The 25,120-nt window shown below is 37.4% G+C and overlaps 1 protein-coding gene across 1 annotated transcript in view; it reads right to left on the bottom strand.

Annotated features, from left to right (window-relative positions):
* DNAH8 (dynein axonemal heavy chain 8) overlaps positions 1 to 25,120 on the bottom strand; it is a 153,620-nt gene that overhangs the window by 78,859 nt on the left and 49,641 nt on the right. Inside the window, exons 26-41 of the mRNA XM_068148416.1 lie at positions 21,490 to 21,594; positions 20,372 to 20,485; positions 19,734 to 19,796; positions 18,307 to 18,407; positions 17,070 to 17,207; positions 16,263 to 16,503; positions 14,626 to 14,825; positions 14,120 to 14,273; positions 13,866 to 14,029; positions 13,632 to 13,734; positions 12,508 to 12,612; positions 12,035 to 12,196; positions 9,432 to 9,656; positions 8,235 to 8,407; positions 4,362 to 4,540; positions 1,815 to 2,002 (exon numbers count right to left, since the gene is read on the bottom strand). Coding sequence (XP_068004517.1) covers positions 1,815 to 2,002; positions 4,362 to 4,540; positions 8,235 to 8,407; positions 9,432 to 9,656; positions 12,035 to 12,196; positions 12,508 to 12,612; positions 13,632 to 13,734; positions 13,866 to 14,029; positions 14,120 to 14,273; positions 14,626 to 14,825; positions 16,263 to 16,503; positions 17,070 to 17,207; positions 18,307 to 18,407; positions 19,734 to 19,796; positions 20,372 to 20,485; positions 21,490 to 21,594 — 2,415 coding nt within the window. The remainder of the gene's footprint in view (positions 1 to 1,814; positions 2,003 to 4,361; positions 4,541 to 8,234; positions 8,408 to 9,431; positions 9,657 to 12,034; positions 12,197 to 12,507; positions 12,613 to 13,631; positions 13,735 to 13,865; positions 14,030 to 14,119; positions 14,274 to 14,625; positions 14,826 to 16,262; positions 16,504 to 17,069; positions 17,208 to 18,306; positions 18,408 to 19,733; positions 19,797 to 20,371; positions 20,486 to 21,489; positions 21,595 to 25,120) is intronic.

Below are 25,120 nucleotides of genomic sequence, written 5' to 3'. Positions count from 1 at the left end.
CATTTTAGGGTGTGCCTTTAAGAAAAGACAGTTGCAGAATTCTCTAGCTGAATGTTTGGGTGTAAAAAGGAAAACAAAGATTAATTCTAAATGAATTTCATTGGTCAGATGCGAGATGTACCATAGCAAATATCTCTCACATTATTTTCACTTTTTGCTTCTTGGCCAGAGTGCATGCAGCTGACCTTGGACTGAAACTGGTAAGGTAAGAAAACTAACTTCTTAACAACTGCTTTGAGCTAACGAATTTCCCTTAATACCCATTTCTCTCTCTCCTTTTTTGTCTAATTAACTTGAGAGGAAAGGGAAGGAGGGAAAGAAGTTCAGGGGGAACCCAAAGTGGGATCCTCCTGCGAGGGGGATTTCTGTGTTTGTGTTATCTCCTGTAAATTCTTGTATGATATTGTAAATATTGTATATTTCATATATATTAATTGCATTTCATCATTGCTTGTAAAATACAGCCTTCATTCGCTTCTCCGACTGTTAGCTGTACTTTATTGTTGGTACAGGTGGGCTAAAGTATCACACCACTACGCACAGCAAAAATAACACAGTTAACAAAATGTGAACATGACAACTTTACAACAAAAAATTGTATGAAAGAAAATCTTCATAACCAAGAAAGCTTGACTAATGAATGTTTCTGGAAACTTGCTGCAAGCATGAGCCATAACTGACATCAGACAGATGATATTTAAGAAATCAGAGGCAGTCAAAAGATATTTATGACCTCAATTATTATCATAGTATCATAGGATCATTTCAGTTGGAAAAGACCTTTAACATTATCAAATCCAAACATTATTTTTGAGTCTGGTGCTAAACCATGGCCCTTAGCAGCGTATCTATGCATCTTTTCAATACCTCCAGGGATGATGAATGCAATTCCCTGCATTCAAACATGTGGGATTTTAATTTCCCATAGTCATCTTGGATTGTTCTCTGCCTTGGCATTATACATTCTAATGTATGCCTTGATGCTATAAAATCCCCTGCCCATGAGATTACAGGAATGAGTGCTATGACGCATCAGGATTCCTATGGCAACAAGATAGCATACTCTCAAATTTAATACACTAAATTCAGGAGTTTGTGTTTCTCCTTTGGGAAAATGGTTGGTAGCATGTAAAATTATGTATACTACCTCATATATCTTCGTTGTACATATTATGCATTCTGGTGTGGGACCTTACTTTGATCTATGTATTTTGCGAATCTTTTTTACAAGTAGTCACTATAAGAAAGGGAACAATGCATCTCAAACACCACCCATAAAACCTTCATGATATAAGAAGTACAGTTCTGTCATAATGCCTGCACTGACTCCAGAGTGACACACAGATCAGAATGGGCCCCTTTGCCACAGAAGGCCAAAGGTGAACATCCAGTATTGTATTCATTAGACTAAATACATCCTGTATCAACAAATGAAGGGATCTGATGAATTTTTGCACAGGTTTTGAAGAGACCTGTTGTTACCACATTAAGAGGAGTGTGGCTTATTCTAGAATTATGAGACTTGTCTTCTATTCAGGTTGAAAGTAAATCCATCCATGTAAAGTACCCATCAGACAAGGTCTATGCCCTTTCCAGTATTTCCTGTTCTAAGTAATTTTTCTCTTCTTTTCCTATCGTATCTATCTCACTAGTATGATAAAGCATTTAAAGCTAAGTTAGTATTAGTGTATTAGTGTTTCAGTCTTCCCAATAAGTATGGATGAGTTTTGAAACTTGGCCAAACTCTTAGTCTGCAGAATTGCATTTGTACATAGTATAATCTCTCACTTCTCTGGAATTATTACTACATTTACCATTGTCAGGAAAATTCCAAATTCTGGATTTAAGTCTACACAGTCTCCATCAGAAAAAACAAACTGTTTTTTTCTTTCTTTTCTTGCTGTTAAAATAATAGAGATTTGTTGTGCTGCTACTGACAAGACAGGCAACTCAATTCGGTTGAATTCATCGAAGCATCCCCAAGATCCAGACTGTGCAAGACCTAAGAAAGAGGGATAGAAAAATTTATTATCTGGATTTGTTTCTTTTGCATGCATATTTAACATATCTAAAATAGATTTTATTTGTTTGTTTGAAGGAAAAGTAAGTAGTTCTAGTTACTGCCTTGAGGTCAAGGCCTATTTTCCTACAAGCCACCAGAATATTTCCATATCAATGAGAACCAGTGTTAGATGATTTATACAAAATGCTTAAAATCAAATCAAAATCAGAAAAATCTTTTGATATCTTGAGGCATTTGGCAGATCTTCTGTCCAGATCCTTCTGTGAATGTAGCCTTTCATTGTTAAGCAGCAGTTCAATTATTTGCAAAAGGCTGTGATGTTCAGAAAAGAAAAGTAAAAAAGTAATTTAAAGCTACAAAAGACTACCTGCAAGTGTTACAACACAAAGCCCAATCCAAATGTTTTTTTATTTTAATTTGGGTCTTCCAGACTTTATAATGTTTTTAAATTACTTTTTGCCTATCACTTATAATTAATAAATCTTAAAATTAAAGCCTGAAATTACTTCTGCACTAACTAGCGGTTTAAATAAAACTCAGAATCACACAAGACAGAACACAATAATCTTAGAGCGTACATCTCTATACATAAGGATTACCATTTAAAATCCACACTAAACTACGACTTTGGAATGGAACGGAACGAAACGGAACGGAACGGAACGGAACAGAACAGAACAGAACAGAACAGAACAGAACAGAACAGAACAGAACAGAACAGAATAGAATAGAATAGAATAGAATAGAATAGAATAGAACCGAACCGAACCAGATTGGAAAAGACCTTTGAGATCATTAAGTCCAACCTATCATCCAACACTATCTAATCAACTAAACCATGGCACCAAGCACCCCATTCAGTCTCTTCCTAAACACCTCCAGTGATGGTGACTCCACCACCTCCCTGGGCAGCACATTCCAATGGCCAATCACTCTTTCTGTGAAGAATTTCTTCCTAACATCCAGCCTAAACCTCCCCTGCCACAGCCCCCACCTGGCTACAACCTCCTTTCAGGTAGTTGTAGACAGCAATGAGGTCTCCTCTGAGCCTTCTCTTCTCCAGGCTAAGCAACCCCAGCTCCCTCAGCCTTTCCTCATAGGGCTTGTGCTCCAAACCCCTCCCCAGCTTTGTTGCCCTTCTCTGGACACATTCCAGCAACTCAACATCTTTCCTAAACTGAGGGGCCCAGAACTGGACACAGGACTCAAGGTGTGGCCTAACCAGTGCTGAGTACAAGGGGCACAATGACTTCCCTGCTCCTGCTGGCCACACTGGAAAATGTTTTGTGTACACTAGCATTGAAAGAAAGGATGACAGGGAAAGAAAATTAAATTGAAAGAGAAATCGAGGAGCACTTTATTAATAACATTAACATTTTAATAAATCAGTAATCTCACCATTTCCTAACTTGACTTTGGAAAAGTAGCACAAATTGAGTAGCAACCATGAGAGCTGGTGTTCTTTCAGCAAAACAGTATGAGAAAATTTGTTGTAGCATTCTTTTCAAAATGCTATTTAAAGTACCAGCAGTTGTCTTTCATGTAAACTGAAAGTTATTTAATAGTGAAAAATATATCCAGTTCATTCTGGATATATTACTGTTAGGCAGTTAAGGCTAAATCACTATATTGTCATGTATTTCTTAACACATAAAACACCATAACTTTGAAAGATGAGCTAACAGAAATCTCCTTTATGCGGAACAGAAGAACTCAGTGCTGACTGGCCAGAAAACAGTTTTGCAGAATATGACCCAGTGTCCTGCTTAATAGCTAATTGAGCATGAATCAGAATGATGCCCTTGTAGCAAAGGCAGGCAGGTGCATATTGGGCAGCAGGCTGAGGAAAATCATTGTTTGCCTCTTCTTTGCACTTTTGAGACAACAGTAGGCTACTGTGTTCAGTCTGGGGGTTACCAGCACAGATGAGACAACAACACACAGGTCCAACAGGCCACCATGGTCAGTGGCTGGAAAATATGAAACAGAGGGAAAGGCTTAAGAGAACAAAATCTGTAGAGCCTGAAAAGAGCTGTTCATAACTAGCTAATAAGAAGCACTGAGAAATTTGAGCCAGGCTTTTCTCAGAGGTGCAGTGCAAAAAGTGGAGACAATGGGCACAGGCTTTAACATGGGAAATTCCAAAAGGATAGAAGTATTTTAAAAAGTGTTATCATGAGGATGATCAAACACTTAAATAGGGACCCAGGGGTATTGCAGAACATCCATCTCTGGATACTCAAAGCCCAACATGAACAAGGTCCTAAACAACTTGTTCTAAATGCACTTGCTAAGTGACCTATGAAGGTCTCTTCTATGCTGCACAAAGAAGTCTTACCTTTGAAAATTCTACCCAAACCTCTGAAGTCCATTTGATCAGAGCAGTTAAAGACTACTACGTATTTTCCCAGAGCCTTTCCCATGTCCTTTGTTGTTTCTGTTTTACCAGTTCCAGCTGGTCCTGCTGGAGCTCCTCCCATATTCATTCCCAAAGCCTGCGCTAAAGTTATATAGCACCTATAAAAATTAATATTAATTTATTAGATTATATGAGATATATGCATATGTGTGTGTGTGTATATAAAAAACAATTACTTATGTGGTAAATTCTGCAGCACTTATGTCAAAACATTACTTCTTCATATAGCAAATCCATTAATTTCCATGAGTACAGGAAGTTCAGAACAGCAAGAGTCACAAAATACAGCATTTAAACATTACTTACAAAATGTAAGTATTAAATTACAAATTAAATTACAAACTGCGAATATTAGAGGAGCTAAAAAGTTAATGCACACCACAAAAGGAATTTAATTGTCATTAACTCTTGGCAGCTATAAAGAGTAGATTCTGATGTTGAATTCTGTTGAATTCTGCCACTTCCTCACATCCTGCAGTATCTTAACCTGTATATCACAGTATCACAGTATCACAGTATCGCTTAGGTGGGAAAGGACCTCAAGGATCATCGAGTCCAACCTATCAACACAGACCCCATGACTAGACCATGGCACCAAGTGCCACGTCCAATCTCCCCTTGAACGCCTCCAGGGTCGATGACTCAACCACCTCCCTGGGCAACCCGTTCCAATGATGAATGACTCGCTCGGTGAAGAACTTCCTCCTCACCTCGAGTCTAAACCTCCCCTGGTGCAGCTTGAGACTGTGTCCCCTTGTTCTGGTGCTGGTTGCCTGGGAGAATAGGCCAACCCCTTCCTGGCTACAACCACCTTTCAGGTAGTTGTAGAGGGCAATGAGGTCACCCCTGAGCCTCCTCGTCTCCAGGCTAAACAATCCCAGCTCCCTCAGCCTCTCCTCATAGGGCTTGTGTTCAAGGCCTCTCACCAGCCTTGTTGCCCTTCTCTGGACACGTTCAAGTGTTTCGATGTCCTTCTTAAACTGAGGGGCCCAGAACTGGACACAGGACTCAAGGTGCAGCCTAACCAATGCAGAGTACAGGGGCACTATGACCTCCCTGCTCCTGCTGGCCACACTATTCCTAATGCAGGCCAGGATGCCATTGGCCCTCCTGGCCACCTGGGCACACTACTGGCTCATATTCAGGTGGCTGTCGATCAGCACACCCAGGTCCCTCTCTGTTTGGGAGCTCTCCAGCCACTCCGACCCCAGCCTGTAGCTCTGCATGGGATTGCCGTAGCCAAAGTGCAGCACTCGGCACTTGGACTTGTTGAATGCCATCCCATTGGACTCTGCCCATCTGTCCAGTCGGTTGAGGTCCCTCTGCAGAGCCTTTCTACCCTCTAACTGACTAACATCTGCCCCTAATTTTGTGTCATCTGCAAACTTGCTGATGACTGACTCTACCCCTCCATCCAGATCATCGATGAAGATGTTGAAGAGGACAGGGCCCAGCACTGATCCCTGGGGGACACCACTGGTGACTGGCTGCCAGCTGGATGTGGCACCATTCACCACCACTCTCTGGGCTCGGCCCTCCAGCCAGTTCCTAACCCAGCACAGAGTGTAATGGTCCAAGCCACAAGCTGACAGCTTAGTCAGCAGTTTACTGTGGGGGACGGTGTCAAAGGCCTTGCTGAAGTCCAGGTAGACCACATCCACAGGCCTCCCCACATCCACCAGACGGGTCACCTGATCATAGAAGGAGATCAGGTTGGAGAGGCAGGATCTGCCCTTCCTAAATCCATGCTGGCTGGACCTGAGCCCTTGGCCATCCTTCAGGTGCGCAGTTATTGCCCCCAGGATAATCTGCTCCATCACTTTCCCTGGCACTGAGGTCAGGCTGACAGGCCTGGAGTTTCCAGGTTCCATCCGACCTGTCTTGTGGATGGGGACCACGTTGGCCAGTTTCCAGTCATCTGGGACCTCACCAGTGAGCCAGGACTGGAGGAAAATGATGGAGAGTGGCCTAGCTAGCACATCCGCCAGCTCTCTCAGCACCCTAGGATGGATCCCATCCGGTCCCATGGACTTGTGAATATCCAAGTGGCTCAGCAGGTCCCGAACTAATTCCTCATGGATTTCCGGGGCATTACACTGCTCCCCGACCCCATCGCCCAGCTCAGAAGGCTACTCCTCCTGAACTCCTCCTGCCTTACTGTTAAAAATTGAGGCAAAGAAGGTGTTCAGGACCTCAGCCTTCTCCTCATCTTCAGTAACCGTGTTCCCCTCCAGGTCCACTAGGGAGTGCAGGTTCTTCCTGCCCTTCTTCTTATTGTTAATATATTTATAAAAATGCTTTGTATTATCTTTGACTGTGGTGGCCAGCTTCAGTTCCAGCTGGGCCTTTGCCTCCCTAATTTTATTCCTACATAATCTAACAGCTTCCTTGAACATTTCGTCAGATTAGGCTACCCTTGTCTAAATCCTCAAGTGTGAAAAAATAAGGATATGTGGCCTCTTCCATACTTATGGGTAAACAACTTCTACAGTTCTAAGAAAAAAAAAGCCTATAAGCTTTATACTCTTCTTTAAGTCATAGGGTACTATTTTAGTTATATGCGAGTTAAGATTTTAGTTACGATCTTCATTCATAATAAGGTATGGAATGGCAACACTAAAATAATTATACTAGAAAGTTCCTGTACAAATTAAGTGGTATCTTCAATGTCAAATCAACACAAAATACCGTGAATTATAATATAGATAATGAACAGTTTGATAACTACTTCACACGTTAGCTTGAAACACTACAATATATTGTGCCAAATCTGAACTGCAGGGACCTTGATGTTTTCTAACCAATAGGAAACTTTAAAGAGACATAATGATTTTACTTTTATATATCTGTATAGTTCAAGGCAAATTGTGTGGTTGAACTTAATATTTTGCATGAGAAATACTTGATTGTTGAGGTCAATGCAGCTCACCATAGAAATGTACTGAACTTTTCATATTGTTACAGTAGCAGTCCTATGTCTTGCGAGAAATATTCAAAAAGCTGTACAGACAAAGTCTATGTAGGTAGCAAGGTAAATTATTGTGGGCTGCAAGTTGGTTTTGGGTCATGAGGGTATCTTTTTGCAAGTGAAGTGTCTTTTGGCTTTATACTTTGTCATTTGGTCAAAACTGGCATCTCAAGAATGGAATAAATGAAGAATTTTGGCAAGAAAACAAGCCAAGAAATTCCCAAGAGGAAAAAAGAAAATAGTTTTGTTGTTATGCCACATTTGAAACAAAATTAACAGTCATTTTCTTGCCTGGCTACATATGAACAGCAGGTGAGTGCATACAGCTGGGACTTTGTCAACATCTGGATTCTCATGGATAAATCAAGAGTGTTTCCTACTACAACAGACAATTACTGGCCATCTTAGGCTTTCCAAAGATATTGGTAGCCAAAAAAGCCCCACCAATAAATCTTTATTAGAATACCTTATTACAGAATTTGAAATATTTAATGGTTTGGGGTTTTTTTGGGGGGGTGTATAGAAATACTGCTAAGCTATACACAACTATATTGGTTTAAAGCAATTACTTTCTATTACCTTTTTTTTTTTTTTTCTTTTAAGACCCAGCAGTGATAAAACTTCCCTAGGATTTTCTAAGTATACAAATTAATGAGACTGTCTTATCTTTTCTAAAAGAGCACGACTAAGCAACTCTATAAGAAGATTTTCATGAATGACTTGGCCCACACAGGACTTAATTCAGAATGCATCCCTTTGAAGATGCAAATTAAATAAGCTCCCTTACATTAAAAGTATTAATTATGTATAATTACTCTTCTAACCTGTCTGTAAGAGGTGTTATAACAAGACGATCGGTGCAACCCAGAAATTCATTCTGATAAATGAAATCAACATCCGTAATAGATACAAAGACTTTGTCGAAATCCTCTTTAAAGTAGAATCTAGACTGCTTTAACCATTCAAAATCAGTTGGAGATTTGATGTTCATTTTTACCTTAAAAGGAAGTAAATAAATGTATATGTTATAACTACACATCCACGTTTATTGTCTTTGATAACTGCCATATAACTGCTATATAAGTAAACTGAAATATATGCAAGCATCACATGTATTCATATGTATGCTAAGCTGACAGTAAAACATGTCCCAGTTGTTTATCCAGATCATCACAACATCTCTGTTAATCAAACTTCAAATTACCATGTTAATGCAGCTCACCCTCCATGTGAAATTACCAAACACACTGCTAAACCCACCAAACGCACTGGAACAAAGGGCATGATGAAGGAAAGACCTGACTGAAGCATGGAAAGTAAATTGTACAGAATCTATTGAGTTTGTGTCAAGGGTAGCAAAAACACATGAGAGATGTAGTGTTGAGGGATGGCATTACTAAAAGAATAAATAAAAGCAAACAATTCATCACAGTCAAAAAAGGTTCGAGGATAGGATTGATATTGCCTTTTGCTTTTAGTAAGGATTTTATTTGTCATGTATGTATCATCCTTAAGAACCAGAAAGGGAGCCCTGTTAGGCTGCTCTCTTAAATAAGAGTAGGGGAAACAGAAAGAAGAAACTAAGGAGATGCTGGTGGCATTGCTGTAACTCTTAATGAGTGAAGCTAAAGTGTAGCCTACTGTCAGCTGCTGAGGTTCTGTTATAAGCCATGAGAAAGTTGTCTGCTATACCCTCAGCACACTGAATTTTTTAGTTATGCAAGACAGAGTAATCCAATATTTTTCCAAGTAAAGGACATAATATAAGGGGGGTTTCCTGGCAAAACAATTCTGTAGGAAAGTGAAAAATTGATATATTCTAAGAAAAGTCTAAAAATGTGGAGCAAATATTTAGATGACAGAACTGATGGATTTTATTCCAGTCTAATGTATTATTTTTACTACAGTGAGATTATGGACACCTCTGTTTTACAAACACATAACTGTAGCTACTACATGTAAGAAAAAACATTATGGCAGAAAACATATTTAATTGTCTGAAATAATAATCTATACTTTACCAAATCATCAAAAATATCACGCTGATGCACATGAATGGTAATAAGTGTTTCATATTTCACTCTGTCAAGCTTTGAAAGATCATGTGTGGTCTGGCTAATCAACGTATTCAAAATATCCAGAAATCTCCCGTTGGTTACTTGCATGATTTTTCTGTCTTCTCTAGCATTCTGTAGAGCTTCTTCTGAATCATGTGTCCACAACATTTGAATTCCCAGTAATCCAACCTACAATTTTTTTATGTGAAAAAACCAAAATAAAACACAAAAGAATCACTTGTTGACCACTAGCCTTATTATAAAAGGCTCAAAAGTGTGTAATAGGAACAATAAATTATGGTATAGAGAATCCTAAATTATCACTACATGCAACATGATGCTATCTCACCAGGACACTATGTCTGAGTTAATAGACTCTGTTGTGGAATTGGAAAATATTGAAATAAACATGTTAAAGTTTTCATGAAAATTTGTCACATATTGAGATACACACTAGTTAAGGAATATAGAATACAGAATTAACCAGGTTGGAAAAGACCTTTGAGATCAATGAGTCCAACTTATCATCAAACACCATCTAATCAACTAAACCATGGCACCAAGCACCCCATCCAGTCTCTTCCTAAACACCTCCAGTGATGATGACTCCACCACCTCCCTGGGCAGCCCATTCCAATGGCAAATCACTCTTTCTATGAAGAACTTCTTCCTAACATCCAGCCTGAACCTCCCCTGGCACAGCTTGAGACTGTGTCCTCTTCTTCTGGTGCTGGTTGCCTGGAAGAAGAGACCAACCCCCACCTGGCTACAACCTCCCTTCAGGTAGTTGTCAGAAGAGTTTCACTTGCCACCCCGCAGTGTATTGTAGTACCACGAATACAAACAGGTCTCAAATTGAGGGAAGAAATCATTCTGAAAATCCCCCATTGCCAATTCATAGCTAATTAAAGAACATTGTTTTTAATTCTATTTTTAGTGAACACAGAATATACTGCAAACTTTATAACACGTTGTCATGACCAGACTATAGCCTAGAGCAGAATGAACTATGAACTGTTGCCAAATAAATCTAGACAGTTATAGAATGTTGTGTGCACACTACAATATTAGACTCATTTTGACCAGGCACACCCATGACAAAATAGGACAGACAAAAATGGCATCAATAGGATTTTCTTCCCACATTTCTATGCTGACAAAGCACCAAGACCTAAAATTTGACCCATCCACTTTCTACTTTTCTATCTCCCTATAGGGAGATTGAAAAGTTACAGACATTGTGTAGCAGGAAATATCTCAGCATTTCAGGAACAAGTTCTTTACCATGAGGGTGGTGGAACACTGGAACAGGTTGCCCAGTGTAGTGGGTGAAGTGGTTGAGGCTCTATCACTGTAGATACTCAAAGTGAGGCTTGACAGTGCACTGGGCAACCTGATTCTTTTCAGTATGTCACTACTTCCTGCAGAGGGGGTTGGTCTGGATGACCTTTAGAGGTCCCTTCCACCAAACCAAACCAAGCCATCCTGTGATTCTACAATTTCAGAAGCATTATGCTATCATCAGTAGAGCCTAAACCAAATTTATTTTAGAAAGACCAATTAGGCAGAAGAAAAAAAAACATAAAGAACAATCTTTCACATTGCCTATAACAGAAGCTTCTGAGACAGGAAAAGGCCCTTTGAAAGAAAACATGTCAAATATTTTTCAGTATTTATTTCTGTGCGGTTTAAATTTCTTGATAAAAAACATTTTTTCCCTCTCTGCCACACCCAAAACAAATAATTCTTTGAACATAAAACCATTTGGATTAGCAAGACATGGGAAAGAAGATGGTCATAAAGACACTACAAAATTTCTGACATACAAACAAGAGATTACCTGTGTGAAGAGGAGAATTTTTAAAATAAACAGTGCTGAGGTAATACATAATCATGTCATAAATATTGCATTATTAAACATTTGTTCATTTTTTGTAGCATTAGCAATGTATTGGCCAGTTTTAATAACTGCAGAATTTCTATTAAAAAAATTACACCTATCACTGAGCCAATTAGAAATTTACAGAGTCAGAATTTGTACATCATGGGAAAAAAATAATTGATTGTTAATTAAATTTATGAATTATCAGCAAGATGAAGAATTTCTAGGCAAACTAGAATCCTTCAAGATAGGCTTCTACTAGGACTGCATTATCATAGTGACAAATATATTAACTATGAAGTAAATCTTGTAAAGGATGTCATAAATAATCAGAAACTTAGCTCTTGTAATCTTAAATTATGAGAAATAAATAACTTTGCACATGAAGTTTTATTTGCACTTGAAAGGAGTTGAACATCCATCACAGAAAATATAAGCTCTACTTTATATTCTCCAAGAGAAGAAAATACAAATTTTAAAGTAGATTACAAGTTAAAAAAAAAAATTGCTATATATGGGGTACCAAAACTGAACTCATTAAGGATTGCTGCCTTCTCAGTAGATCCTTTTTCTTGTTTCCTCTCTGAAAATTCCTGGTATAGACATTCCCGTACACTCTTTACTTCCCAACTTTCCCCACACACAGCCCAGACCGCACACACAAATCCACACACTGTAATCTTACCTGTGCTGGGAACTGATTAAGAAAATTCACCAAGTCATATCCTGGTTCACTAATTTGGTAATACGCTGCCCTAATTATTCCATGCAATGAACTCTGCTGCACCCGCAATAAATCCTGCAACCAAAGCTCTACTGGTCCTTTTGCAAGCACTGAAGTGTCCAACTGAAAAAAAAATTAATCAGAAGTACAAAAAAAAGAACATTGTTAACAAACTTATATTCAAATACATTAGTTACTGAACAGTTACTTAATTTCTGTTACTTAATTTCTGACAACTGCACATGTAATTTCAATAAACATACTAGAAACTTATTTAAGGAAGACATTTTAAGGGTTAGTGTAATAAAATTATAATCTGTTCATTTATGATTAGCAATAATTTGATGTAATATATACTGATTTGTTAAAAACTAGAATGCATGTCTATTAACAATATTTCTGGAAAAGAAAAAAAAAGAAAGGTAGAGATTTACCAGAATTTTTTCTCCTTCCCTTGATATAACCGCCAGTATGCGGTCATACTCCTTTGAGTGAAATTCTACCTCATTTATATTGTCAGATATGGAAGGCAGATGTGGCTGTAAGGATATTTCAGAAGCAATTCAATGTAAATATATAACATTAGCAAACAGGAAAAAAAAAACCTCAAATAAGGTGATCCTGCAAAGGTTCTTCTGAACCAAGCCATACGTAGGTAAAACTCACAGAAAACAGTTCTGTAGGATTTAATTTCCACTTGCTGGTTTGGTTGGGTTTGGTTTACAGTTTCCAGAGGCGATCTGGCAGAGCAGATCATAGTATCATTGTATCAGTCAGGGTTGGAAGGGACCACAAGGATCATCTAGTTCCAACCCCCCTGCCATGGGCAGGGACACCCCAAACTAGATCAGGCTGGCCAGAGCCTCATCCAGCCTGGGCTTAAACACCTCCAGGGATGGGGACTCAACCACCTCCCTGGACAACCCATTCCAGGGTTTCACCACTCTCATGGGGAAGAACTTCCTCCTCACATCCAACCTGAATCTCGCCACCTCCAACTTCATTCCATTCCCCCTAGTCCTATCACTACCTTATATCCTGAGAAGTCCCTCCCCAGCCTTCTTGTAGGCCCCCTTCAGATACTGGAAGGCCACAATTAGGTCACCTCGGAGCCTTCTCTTCTCCAGACTGAACAGCCCCAACTCCTTCAGTCTGTCCTCATAGGAGAGGTGCTCCAGCCCTCTGATCATCCTCGTGGCCCTGTGATATCAGCTACCTTGTCTCAGTCAGCCGTCAGTAACAGCCTAGACTAGCTGGAAGAACTTTGCAATAAGCAAACCAGGAAACTTTCACAGGGACCCTTTTGTTAGTTTAGTTGTGAAAGGAACCACCCACAAATCTCTTGATAGAACCACATCCTACTGTTATGAGCTCTGAAGGTTTCTGAAAATTACAAATATTCATTTCACATTTCATTAAAGACTAAATAGCAAGAAATTTTATTTTTTTAAGCACAGTTTATATAGGAAAATGGTTATGTGTTCAAGTAATAAAAGCTTTTCCATATTCTAATTATTATTATTTAAATTATAAGCAGAAGAATTCACCAAGGTTGTACCTGAATTGTATGAGAATCACTTGCTTGTCCAAGAATTTCAAGAAGAACAGGATCAGAAACAAAAAAGAATCTAGGAAACAGTAATCTCTTCTTCTCTAAGTATCTTGAAAATTGAACAAAAATTTTATTATTAGAATATTTCAGTGCTTCAATTATTTTTCTACATAAGAGTGAAAGTAAGACTGAGATACTATTCACCTAAAAGCAATGCATTACAAATCAAACAGTGCATACCCTGTAAGTGATTTCTGGCACACGTCCAACTGTTCATGTAAATGAGGGAGAAGTTCCTGCATAGTCTCATCTCCCACACAGCAGTCAATGACATTTGGGGTTTCGCGAGCTCGTTGCATTATTCTTATCCATGATTTGTCAATGTTATGAAAACGCTTTGCTTCCTGTATATAGCAAAAACATAAGTACTTCCAAAGCATTACCTGTTGGCAACTACTACACAGATTTTAATAGGCGAGCATTGTGAAGTTTACCTGGGGTAACTCTTTTGCAATATCTCCCCCTACAAAAACAGCTTCGAGATAAACCCAGAGGTTCTGCACAACCAGCCATTCTTCAATTATATCTGTAGAGTTGCTTAGTTTAGAAATCCAGTTCTGAATTTCCTTCTTAAATGATGCATTGTATCTGGAAGAGGAAAGGGAGCAAAAATTAATTGTAAATACATCTATTATGTGATAAATACAATGGTTAAAAAACTCACTCCAAACAACAAGTGTTTCACTCAGAGCAAGAAGAATCTTATTACAAGTTTCTACCAGCTTGATTATATTCAAATATATTCATACAATAGTTTGCTAATAATACATTAACATTTTTCACTTGCAGAAGTTTTGAACTAGGTATTATAATATCCTTTTTCATTAATATATATATATATGCATTCTGTTCAAATTTGCTATTGATTTAGTCTAACAATAGTACAGTTGCTAGCTTAAAGTGTTTCTGAAAATACCATATGCAATCAATTTATAAGTACCTATTGCTCAGTAAAGAGCCAAGAATCATTAAACTGTCCTCCATCAACGTTATAATTTCTGTTGATTCAGTTCCCTTTAACAGTAACTCTCCTCTCCCTTTGAATGATGAAAAGCTCAGAATTTGATTTCCCCAAATTTCAGCTATTTGAGATAGTTTGGCTTCTATATCCTTTTCCTTTGTAGCAGATATGCATATATCCTGTAAAATAAGAACCGTGTTTTCAGAATTTCCTTTCTTCAGAAATGAAGTCTTGCCTAACATTACGTTTAGTCACAGAATATTTTAAAACAATATATAACATTTTATAAAATAGTACAGAAATATGTCACATAAATGCAGAGATCACACTACTAATTTACTCTCAAATTACCTGTATGGATAACTGAAAATTGCACACTAGGAAAAGCATGGATATACCACTTCTGTGGTTTCACCCTTTGTATAACAAGACTCCTGGATCACCACTTTGAGAAGGTTTAGGATAATAACATAGGCTCATCACCCATGGAGATATCAATCTTAGTCACATTTCAATTTAAAGAATCAGGGAATTTAAGAACAATTTAGGCTTGGAAAGGTTATCAAGTCCAACAAATTTGTGGAGCATATAGGTGCTGGAGCATGTCCAACAAGGGCAATGAAACTGGTGAAGCATCTAGAGCATGAGTCCTGTCAAGAGCAGATGAGGGAACTGGGGTTGCTTATTACAGAGAAAAGGCTGACAGAAGACTTTACCACTCACTACAGCTACTGGAAAAGAGGGCGCAGTGAGGTGGGTAGTGGTCTCTTCTCACAAGTAACAAGTGATTAGACAAGGAAAAACAGCCCCAAAGAGTTGTTAAGCATTGAACAGACTGCCCAGGTAAGTGACTGAGCCACCACTCCTGGATATATTTAAAAGACAGTGTTGACATGAAATTTAGGGACAATGGTTTAGTGGCAGACTTGGCAGTGTTACATGTGAAGTTGGACTTAACGATCTTAAAGGTATTTTCCACCATAAATAATTCTATGATCATTCTATTCAAATCAGATCTTAATTCAAAATTCAGAAGATTACCTTATTCCATATAAATCAGGTATGAATATAGCAATAGTTTTTGTACACGTATTTACATTGAAACTTCAAAACTCCACTGGGGTTTTTCTCAAGTTTTGAGGGAGAATCTTTTGAAGTTCAGAAGAAGTCACAAAAAGCTAGAAAAGTATTCATAATAAGTATAAATAAGCATAGAGCCTTCCTCCAAATTCATGATTAATTTCCAAACCTTTAAAGTAAACATGGTGATAGAAAGAGGTAATCATGGTGAAGCTTTGTGTTGTTTTTTTCTTTGGTTGGTTTGATTTTTTTCCTATTTAAAAAGGGCCAAAAGATAGGGCTAGGAAAAACGTGGAGAGATTATCTAGAAATAAGAGCCCAAAGATTCCAGCTGCTACCTCTGTCTTTGTTCATTTGAATAAGAACTTCTAATCAAAATACAAGTTATTTTAAACTCATGTGGTGCGATTGAGAGTGAAGGACATTAACAAAGTATAAAATTGTTTTTAAAGCAAGTTACAATTTTGTAAGTAATCATATTACTTTTGTTGACAGTATAACACAAACAAGGAGACAAAAAACTGTATATTGCACACCTCAATATCATCTTTATGTTCAAGAATTGGTGCTTCCATAATGTTTCGAAGGCAAAAGGAATCCGATTCTATATGAAATTTATGTCCTGTAGTTTCAGCGATACGATCCCAGTGTCTTGGCTTCATTGCTTTGTCAGCCATCATTTCCAACAAAGGACAAGACTCACTAAAATTATCAATTTTTTTCTTGAGATCTAAAAATGCTTGCCAGTGTTGGAGTCCTTTAGGTAGTCTACGGCACCTGCAGTAGAGTTAAAGGGATACAGTACTAAATGTTACTTGTCAAAATAGGAATTGTTTCAACAATCTGAAAACAGAGGAGGAAATACGAATCAGCTTGTAGTAAGGTGAACATTTTCTATGTAAAATTCGAATTTGTGCCAGTCTACTGGAGCAGGGGAGCAGGGAAGTCATTTTGCCCCTGTACTTGGCACTGGTTAGGCCACACCTTGAGTACTGTGTCCAGAAATCAAGAGCAAAACAAAAGGAAAAGTAAGTAAAAAAATTCCACACTGTCACAGAGATCTTCTCCCTTTAGTTTAGGAAGACTGTGGTACTGTTTTTTGACCACCTGAATTCATCAGTTTTATAAACCATAAAAAACTACCAGAGCTAAGATACATTGAGAAAAAAATCAAGAATGGAAAAAAATGAGATAGATAGGCAGGATGAATACTTAACAGCTTAAGGAAGAACTATTTATATTACAGGTTCTCCTCTTTACTGCAGTTATGAAAGTAATTACCCTTTTATACAGTTCTACTTAAACTACCTTAAAACTAATGTCAGCTTCAGAAAGGAACATACCTGTTTTGAAACTCCAGGAGTTCAGCATTAATTTTTTCAATGTCTATATCTGTCCAAAGTATGTCATTATAACCATCAATACTGCTTATTACACTATCATATAATCCATACAATTTCTGAAGCAAGCCTAATTCCTTCCTGGGAGGGAAAAAAATTAAAATAAAATCATACTGATAATTTCAATCAGTAATTTGGAAACCTCACCATAGTTAAATACACAGTATATGAAATGCTACTGCAGTAGCAGTATATATAATAGTACAGGTAGATCAATTAGATTATTTTTCTTAAGGCAGAAAAGAACACTTTGTAGATAAAATTCACCAAAAAAGAGCAGATGGTGCTAGGGACTGAATAACCACACTAAACATCACTACATAGAATTACATAGAATAAACCAGGTTGGAAGAGACCTTCAAGATCATCGTGTCCAACCCATCAATCAATCCAACCCACCTAAACAAGTAACCCATGGCACCAAGCACCCCATCAAGTCTCCTCCTGAAAATCTCCAATGACAGCGAATCCACCACCTCCCCAGGCAGCCCAAACATATTTGGGGGAAGTTTTGTTTTAATCTAGTTCTATAAACCTTTCATTCATCCAAAATGAAGCTTATGTACCCTGTCCTTGTTCTGCAGTGCCTAGTAGAGCATGGCAAGTGGGGACAATTAGTCAATTTAATTTGAAAGCACTTTCTGAATCTGAACTAAAACACTGATCTAAAAGCAGACAGAAACAGTCAGCTCCTCATCTGGTGTGAATCAGCATCAAACTAATGAAATGGCTGGTGCATGAACTTTGGAATATGATTGTTCTTTGTGCAGTTGCTCAAAAAGCTTAGATTTTCATAAAAGCTCTAGTTGTATTTTTCATATGTGATTATATGCTGACCTTTCCTCACCTTTTCCTTGTTCACTCTTTGTACCATTATCTTAATACATACTTATCCACATATATATATTTCAAGGACGTAACGGTCTTCTCCCTTATGTAATATCTACAGTAGTAAAATAATCTGGTATAGTTCTGTTACCATTGTAATTAACAGAATTCTTTTGTATCAGCAAAATCATTAAACTACTAAAATTTTAACTGATTTGGGGTTTTCTTTTAACTTAATTTTAGGCAGTGGAAGCCTTCTATATTGTAACGTTTCCCTGTTTGATGTACCTTAATAGCTCCTTCATTTGGTGTCTTCATAGACACCTAAACCTAAAAGTATTGCCACACTTACTTGATTTTGTGCAAAACTTCATAGTCTGTGACAGGCAATCCGAACAACTGTTCACCAGATGAGTATGTGATAAACTTTCTCCACAGTTCATCAAAGTTAGCCTAATAAAATTTGTATTAATACAGAAAAAAAATGAAAATATTTTAATGCATTTTAATGTAAAATGATCTAATAACAAATTATTCAATGGGTCTAAAATTGTTCTAATGCTCCTAGAAGCACATTTAAATGTCTGAATATACTTTCGATCTAAAGTTTTGAACAGCTGTCATATAAGGTAATAACCAAATCCAAGTAATGAATCAAAACAGTGAATGTGTATATAGCAAGCAATGTTTGAAGAAATATTTTATAAAATGGAACATGAAGTCAATTCCACATCACTGGGAACAAGAAAATGGTTGTATCAGAAAGCAAAATACAGAGCCTGAAAGAACACCACCAAACCACTGAAGCATGCCAAAATATACAATGACTTTCACGGCACAACTGGCGTCCAAAGGGTATGACAACTACGGGAAACAAACAAACAAACAAACAAAACATTTTCTTGACAAAATAATAAACAGAGTAAACTTAACCAAAATCACCTTCTTTCCAATACATAATAGATGCAATGGGAAGTTTAAACAGCTTCTGCTAGTTACTTGGTCCTTTTAACAAAATGTGAATTTACTTTTTACGGAGCCTCTTAGGTATTGCACAAACACTGTGAAAAGTAAATTCAAAGTTAGTGAAACTTCTCTTAGGTATTGTACACACTCTGGAAAAACTAAATGCAAACTTTGTGAAAAGGACTAAGTAACTGGCAGAAGGTGCTTAAACCTCCTATTGCATCTAATGTTTATCGGAAACAAAGTTATTTTGGTGGAGTTTACTGTACCTGAGTTTACCTGAGAGACTGACAAATGTCCTGCTGATAAAAACCTTCAAGAAAATGTCATTTACAGAGAAAGGGTTAAAAATTGGTCATAGACTTAAGAACTAAGGTTCACAACAAAGAAGAATCAAGTTGAAAGAAAATCATCTAAAGGAAAACATGATGTTGAAAACATGGAAATATCTGCTCATGACTAATCTGTAAACTTGCTTATTTTCAGTAATTATTGACCTGTAATACTTGAGTCTTCCCTGTTATACTGCTTTTATTACTTAAACTTGATAATTTCTGCTCACAAAATGCAAAGAGTGAAACAAGGTTACAGATCAATCAATTAATTCATCGATCAATAAATATACAAATCCTTCCACATTAAGGAGAACATTGCCTGGTAGAAACAAAAGCATAGTTACCATAATGCTGCACAAAATGCCCTCTAATATGCAGTTAACAAAGATTGTGAATGTGTCTTTTTCTTAACCTGTTTTGATAAGCAATAAGATATCTAATTTTAATTATTTTGAGATGCACCCATTTATTTTCTTACCTGAAAGATCTGTAGCCTGTTACTGGCTTCGTGAGGTGGAATACTTGGTACCATAGGTCCTTCCTTTCAAACAAGATGTTAACAAAAAACTGAATATTAATTCTCAAAGCAAGTGAAGGCCACTGAATATTTACAGATCATTTAAAAATGCTTATTTTTTGGTAGTCAAAATTAATTCAAGCATCTCAGTATTGCAATATTTACAAAGGTAAATCTTATAAAAAGATAACCTCAATGAAATTTTAAACTCTTTAGCTTGAACTAAATAGGACTATACTTTCATTTTTCATATTTCATTCTTCTGAAAATAACCTACACAGTGAGTGGCGCTAGACTGTATTTTTCTATGTTGATATAGCAGCAAAGATTCCACGACACATGCTACAATTTCTAAACTAATTTCTAAATTAATTTTATATTAGAATTTAGTGGCAAGTTGTACTATCAAGGATTCTTTTCTTTTCTTACAGAATTGTGTGCTCTGCCATTTCTTCATACTGAAAAGTTTGGCCTAAACTGATGACTACTTAGCAACCATGGCAAGCATTCAGGATAAAATTCTGGCACCTAACTGCTGCAGATGGAAAGTGTTGAAAAGCTACGTCGAGGTCTTATGTATAACTACTAAATTAATTTACCGTCTCATATGATGTTTCAAAGTTTGACACATCCTCCTGGAAAACTACAATTGATTCCAGCAAATGATTCTTAAATTTAGGCTGAACTTGAACCAATTCATCTTGGACTCTGGTCTGACACACACAAAAGAAGATTAACATTAAAATCAGTTACTTCCTTAAAACTCAGGAAGTTTTAATGTACGAGTTATATATAAACCAAATTTATATATTTAAAGCACTAAAAATCTGAACAAAAATTATCTCTTTGAAGCTAAATAGTTTTGCTTGTGTGTTTGGGTTTTTATGGTGCTGTATGTCCAATTTTTGAGATGAAAAGTAGAGAGAAAACAAATCAAAAACCAAAACAAACTTTCTGCTCCACCTTTACATGAACATGTTTCATTCTAAGGGTGTGTAGGAACAAAAGAACACAAAAGGGTAAAATAAAGGTTCTATTTTCTTCCTTTCTTTTCTCCCTCAAAAAAAAAATAAATCTCAAACCTGAAAACATTAGGGTACTCCTTTTTATGAATGGCTCAAGCTTTTCCTTTAACAACTTCCTTATTCTTTGTTCAAAAACTTGAGAGAAAGAATCAAGAGTAGCCTAAAATGTTAAATGTACTCTTGAGTGCTCAATCTGTGGAACAAGATCTAACTTAATTTTTCCACAAAAGATTGACATATTTCGATCTAACCACCTCCAATGCAGACAATATTCAACAATTTTTGAGCTTTTGAGGGATATAAGGTTGTCCTGAGCAATAAAAGTAATGTGCAATCACCACTTCGGGGTAAGGGCACTGGCAGGGTATGCACTTTTTAAAACCAGGTATTGTAAGTGTAGTAATCTTCCTGGTCAGATAAGAATGACACAAAAGATAGAAATGAAGAACAGAAAGACATAATAAATGTTTTAATTTCCTGCAGATTTTAAGTATATATTTAAAAGCTTCAATAATATTCAAATATTAAAGGGGTATAAAATTAAAATCAGTAAATTAACATACTAATGAAACACTAGGGTGCAGCTGAGGCCAAGAGTGAGAAGACAGAATGGATTGACAATTGGTCCCACACTGTCATTTTTATTTTGAGGTAAAAACCACATGGAAATAAACAAAGTTTTATATACTTACAGCTTTTTTCTGTAGTTTATTAAAAGAATATCTGAGTGTATCCACTCCTTCTGATTCTTCTTTTGTAACTTCAATTCCAAATTTATTTAAAATGGAATAGGCTTCCTAGATGAGGAAAAAAAAAAAAAAAGGTATAAAGAATGATGAATTTTAAATTCATTTGCAGGAATATAGCAAAGATTACTTTGCAAACTATAATAAACATTTAGAAGAAAATCTGTTCATGTAATTTGGTCCCAAAACTTATTTTTTTTAAATAAGGATGAGGAATGAAGAACTAGGGAACAACAGTAAAAAATACTTCTTCAAAGCTGTCTTGAATTAAATACTGGAAAAAAATATACAAATACAATAAATTTAACCTTGAAAATGCATTTTTAAATTATCATCTCAATAGGGTTTTTTAGCTTATCTGCATTCTGTCTAAATGTAGATTTTGATTATTTTTTCTAACTCTGTATAATTATGCATTCTAAACTACATATGTTTAAACGTTTTGCTGTATCACCTATAAAATATCTATTACTATGTTTGACAAACTCCCAAATGCCTGCCTATGTGTCTGGTACAGAATGAGCCTTTCTTATCACATGTTCTAACTGTAATTTGTTTCCACATCTTCTGCTTTATCTTCCTCCTACACACAAGGCATTACTTAAAAATAAGATAATTTTCATATTTTAAAGTTTCCCAACAGGTAGGCAATATATTCACTGATGAAGACAAACAGCAGTGTGTACTATACTTGCTGCTCCTTTGACCTATGACATATTCTGTACAGTGTGGTTCCCTCTTCCTTCCTAGCCCTCCATCAGGTACTTACACATTGATAAAATACCCCCAGAATCCTCTTTCTCCAGAATAAATATTCTTATCTTTCACAGTCTCTCCTCATATGTCAGATTCTCCATTGCTTAATCGCTTTCACTGAACACATTCCAGGATGTCCACATCTCTCCTGTACTGGGAATCCCAGAACTGGACACAGCGTTCTGTATAATTCCTATAATTATAATGCCTATAATTCGAGGCAATCCCAGGCACAAATACAGGCTGGGCAGTGACTGGCTGGAAAGTAGCCCTGAGGAGAGAGACTTGGGGGTGCTGGTGGACAAAAAGCTCAACATGAGCTCTCAATGTGCACTTGCAGCCCGCAAAGCCAATCAGATCCTGGGCTGCATCAGGAGAAGTGTGGCTAGCAGGTCGAGGGAGGTGATCCTCCCCCTCTACTCAGCCCTGGTGAGACCCCACCTGGAGTACTGCATCCAGTTCTGGAGCCCCTATTACAAGAGGGATGTGGAGGTGCTGGAGCGTGTCCAGAGAAGGGCCACGAGGATGATCAGAGGGCTGGAGCACCTCTCCTATGAGGACAGACTGAAGGAGTTGGGGCTGTTCAGTCTGCAGAACAGACTTGGAGAAGGCTCCAAGGTGACCTAATTGTGGCCTTCCAGTATCTGAAGGGGGCCTACAGGAAGGCTGGGGAAGGACTTCTCAGGATCTCAGGTAGTGACAGGACTAGGGGGAATGGAATGAAGCTGGAGGTGGGGAGATTCAGGCTAGATGTAAGGAGGAGGTTCTTCCCCATGAGAGTGGTGAAACCCTGGAATGGGTTGTCCAGGGAGGTGGTCGAGGCCCCATCCCTGGGGGTGTTTAAGAGCAGGCTGGATGAGGCTCTGTCCAGCCTGGTCTAGTATGGGGTGTCCCTGCCCATGGCAGGGGGTTTGGAACTAGATGATCCTTGTGGTCCCTTCCAACCCTGAATGAAACTATGAAACTATGAAACTATGAAACTATAACCCAGATTTGAGGGGATCACCTCCCTCAACCTGCCACCAACATCAAGAAACTCAGGGGCTTTTCAACAAAACTACTTTATATCCAGCCTGCATTAATGCTTAGAGTTATTCATCATCTGGAGAAGGACTTGGCATATCCTTTTGTTGAACTTCCTGAGATCCCCCTTAACCCATTTCTGCATTCAGGTTGCTCTGAAAGGCAGTACAACCATCTGGTGTGTCAGCCACCACACCTCTGGTGTGTCATCTGTAAACTTGTTGAGGGTGCCCCCTGCATCATCCTCCAGGTGCTGGACATACTACAGACCCCTAGAGTATACACAACTATTGGCCTCTAGATTTTGTGCCACTGATCAGAGTCATTTGAGCTTGACAGTTTTCAGTCCAGCTCAATGTCCACTCATCTAGTTGACATCATCAGTTTGTCAGTGAGGATGTTATGGGAGACAGTATCAAAAGCATTGCTACCATCACAACAAATAATAGCCACCAGTCTCCCCTGTCCACTAGTCATCTCATAGGAGAAGGCTATTAAGCTGGCAAGGCATGATTTTACACATTGATTATGCTTAATCCTTTTCCTGTTCTACTTTCCTTTCCATCAAACTATTTCCTTCAACCACATTCTAGTAACAAATACAGTACCAAATAATATAATTACTCCATAAACAAAGTTCTAATTTAATCCACCAAGATAACAGGACAAAATACTGAAATTACTATCACTTTCCATTGTTCTTTATTTACATCTTAATTTTATCATCTCTGTATTCTTTCATTATTTAAGGAAAGATCATTAAAATAAAAATCAAAATCTGAGTGACTTGTTAACATGGCTAGCCCTAGTGATATTAAAGAAACTCATTATGTTAATATTGAATGGGAGATGTTTGCAAAATATATAGAATACAAGTGGTTTGGGAAAGAATGTTTAACCTAATATTCCCCTCAAAGTGAGGCAGATACAAAGAAACAAGCAATGTTAATACTTAATAATTTAGTACATCTTTTATGTATATACAAATTTTGCATTCCTTCATACACAAGTAAAACCTAGTAAATAAACAGTGCTAAACTCAGTTCCTCTTGCTTTGCTTTATTTAACATCCATGGGTATGATTGTTATGTCTGTATCTTCAGCCTGAAAGAAATAACATTTACTAGATCTACTTATTACATTAAACATTGAAATTATTGTTTAGGTTCTTTCTTTACTTGTTTAACCTCTAACTCTCCAAGGATCAAAGAACTCATTATGCTTGACTTCAAACAGTCTGTCTACCATTGCTGGCTTAGAAAAACACTGCATAAATTGGTAAGACAAACCCCACTTTCTTAATATAAAGCTAGCAAAAGTGACAACATTCCACCAGAAGTTCTTTATGGTATCATGTTAACACAACAGCCTTCATAAAAGAAAAGGTTTCTATACAGCAATACAACTTCTTCTATAATAGGTGGATGAAAACATGAATTTATCTGTTGACTGCCTCAGAGTATGATAATAAATACCAGGTATATATGAAACTTAGTGAGCATCTTTCAGCTTTTTAATATGTAAAATGAAAAGAATACTCCAAGTTTCTGACAGCATACAATGATGTGTGGCTCAATTAAATACATTGCGGTTACATTTAATCGGGTTAGATGACAGAGATGTTTGTTTATGGATACAGAAAACTTAGGGAGAGGATTGGAATGGAAAAGCTAATGGAAAAGCACACAGCAAAAGGGACAATATTGCTCTCTTATCTTGTGCAGCGGAAGCATGCTGGGCCCATAACCCAGAGGTCAATGGATCAAAACCATCCTCTGCTACCAAAAAAAACGTCTTA

The sequence above is a fragment of the Melanerpes formicivorus genome, unplaced genomic scaffold (genome assembly GCF_026170545.1).
Source record: "Melanerpes formicivorus ecotype bairdi unplaced genomic scaffold, bMelFor1.0.p_v2 SCAF_2, whole genome shotgun sequence".
Taxonomy (NCBI): Eukaryota; Metazoa; Chordata; class Aves; order Piciformes; family Picidae; genus Melanerpes; species Melanerpes formicivorus.
Note: the sequence above shows the minus strand (reverse complement) of the source record. Positions and strands in the feature narration are given on the sequence as shown.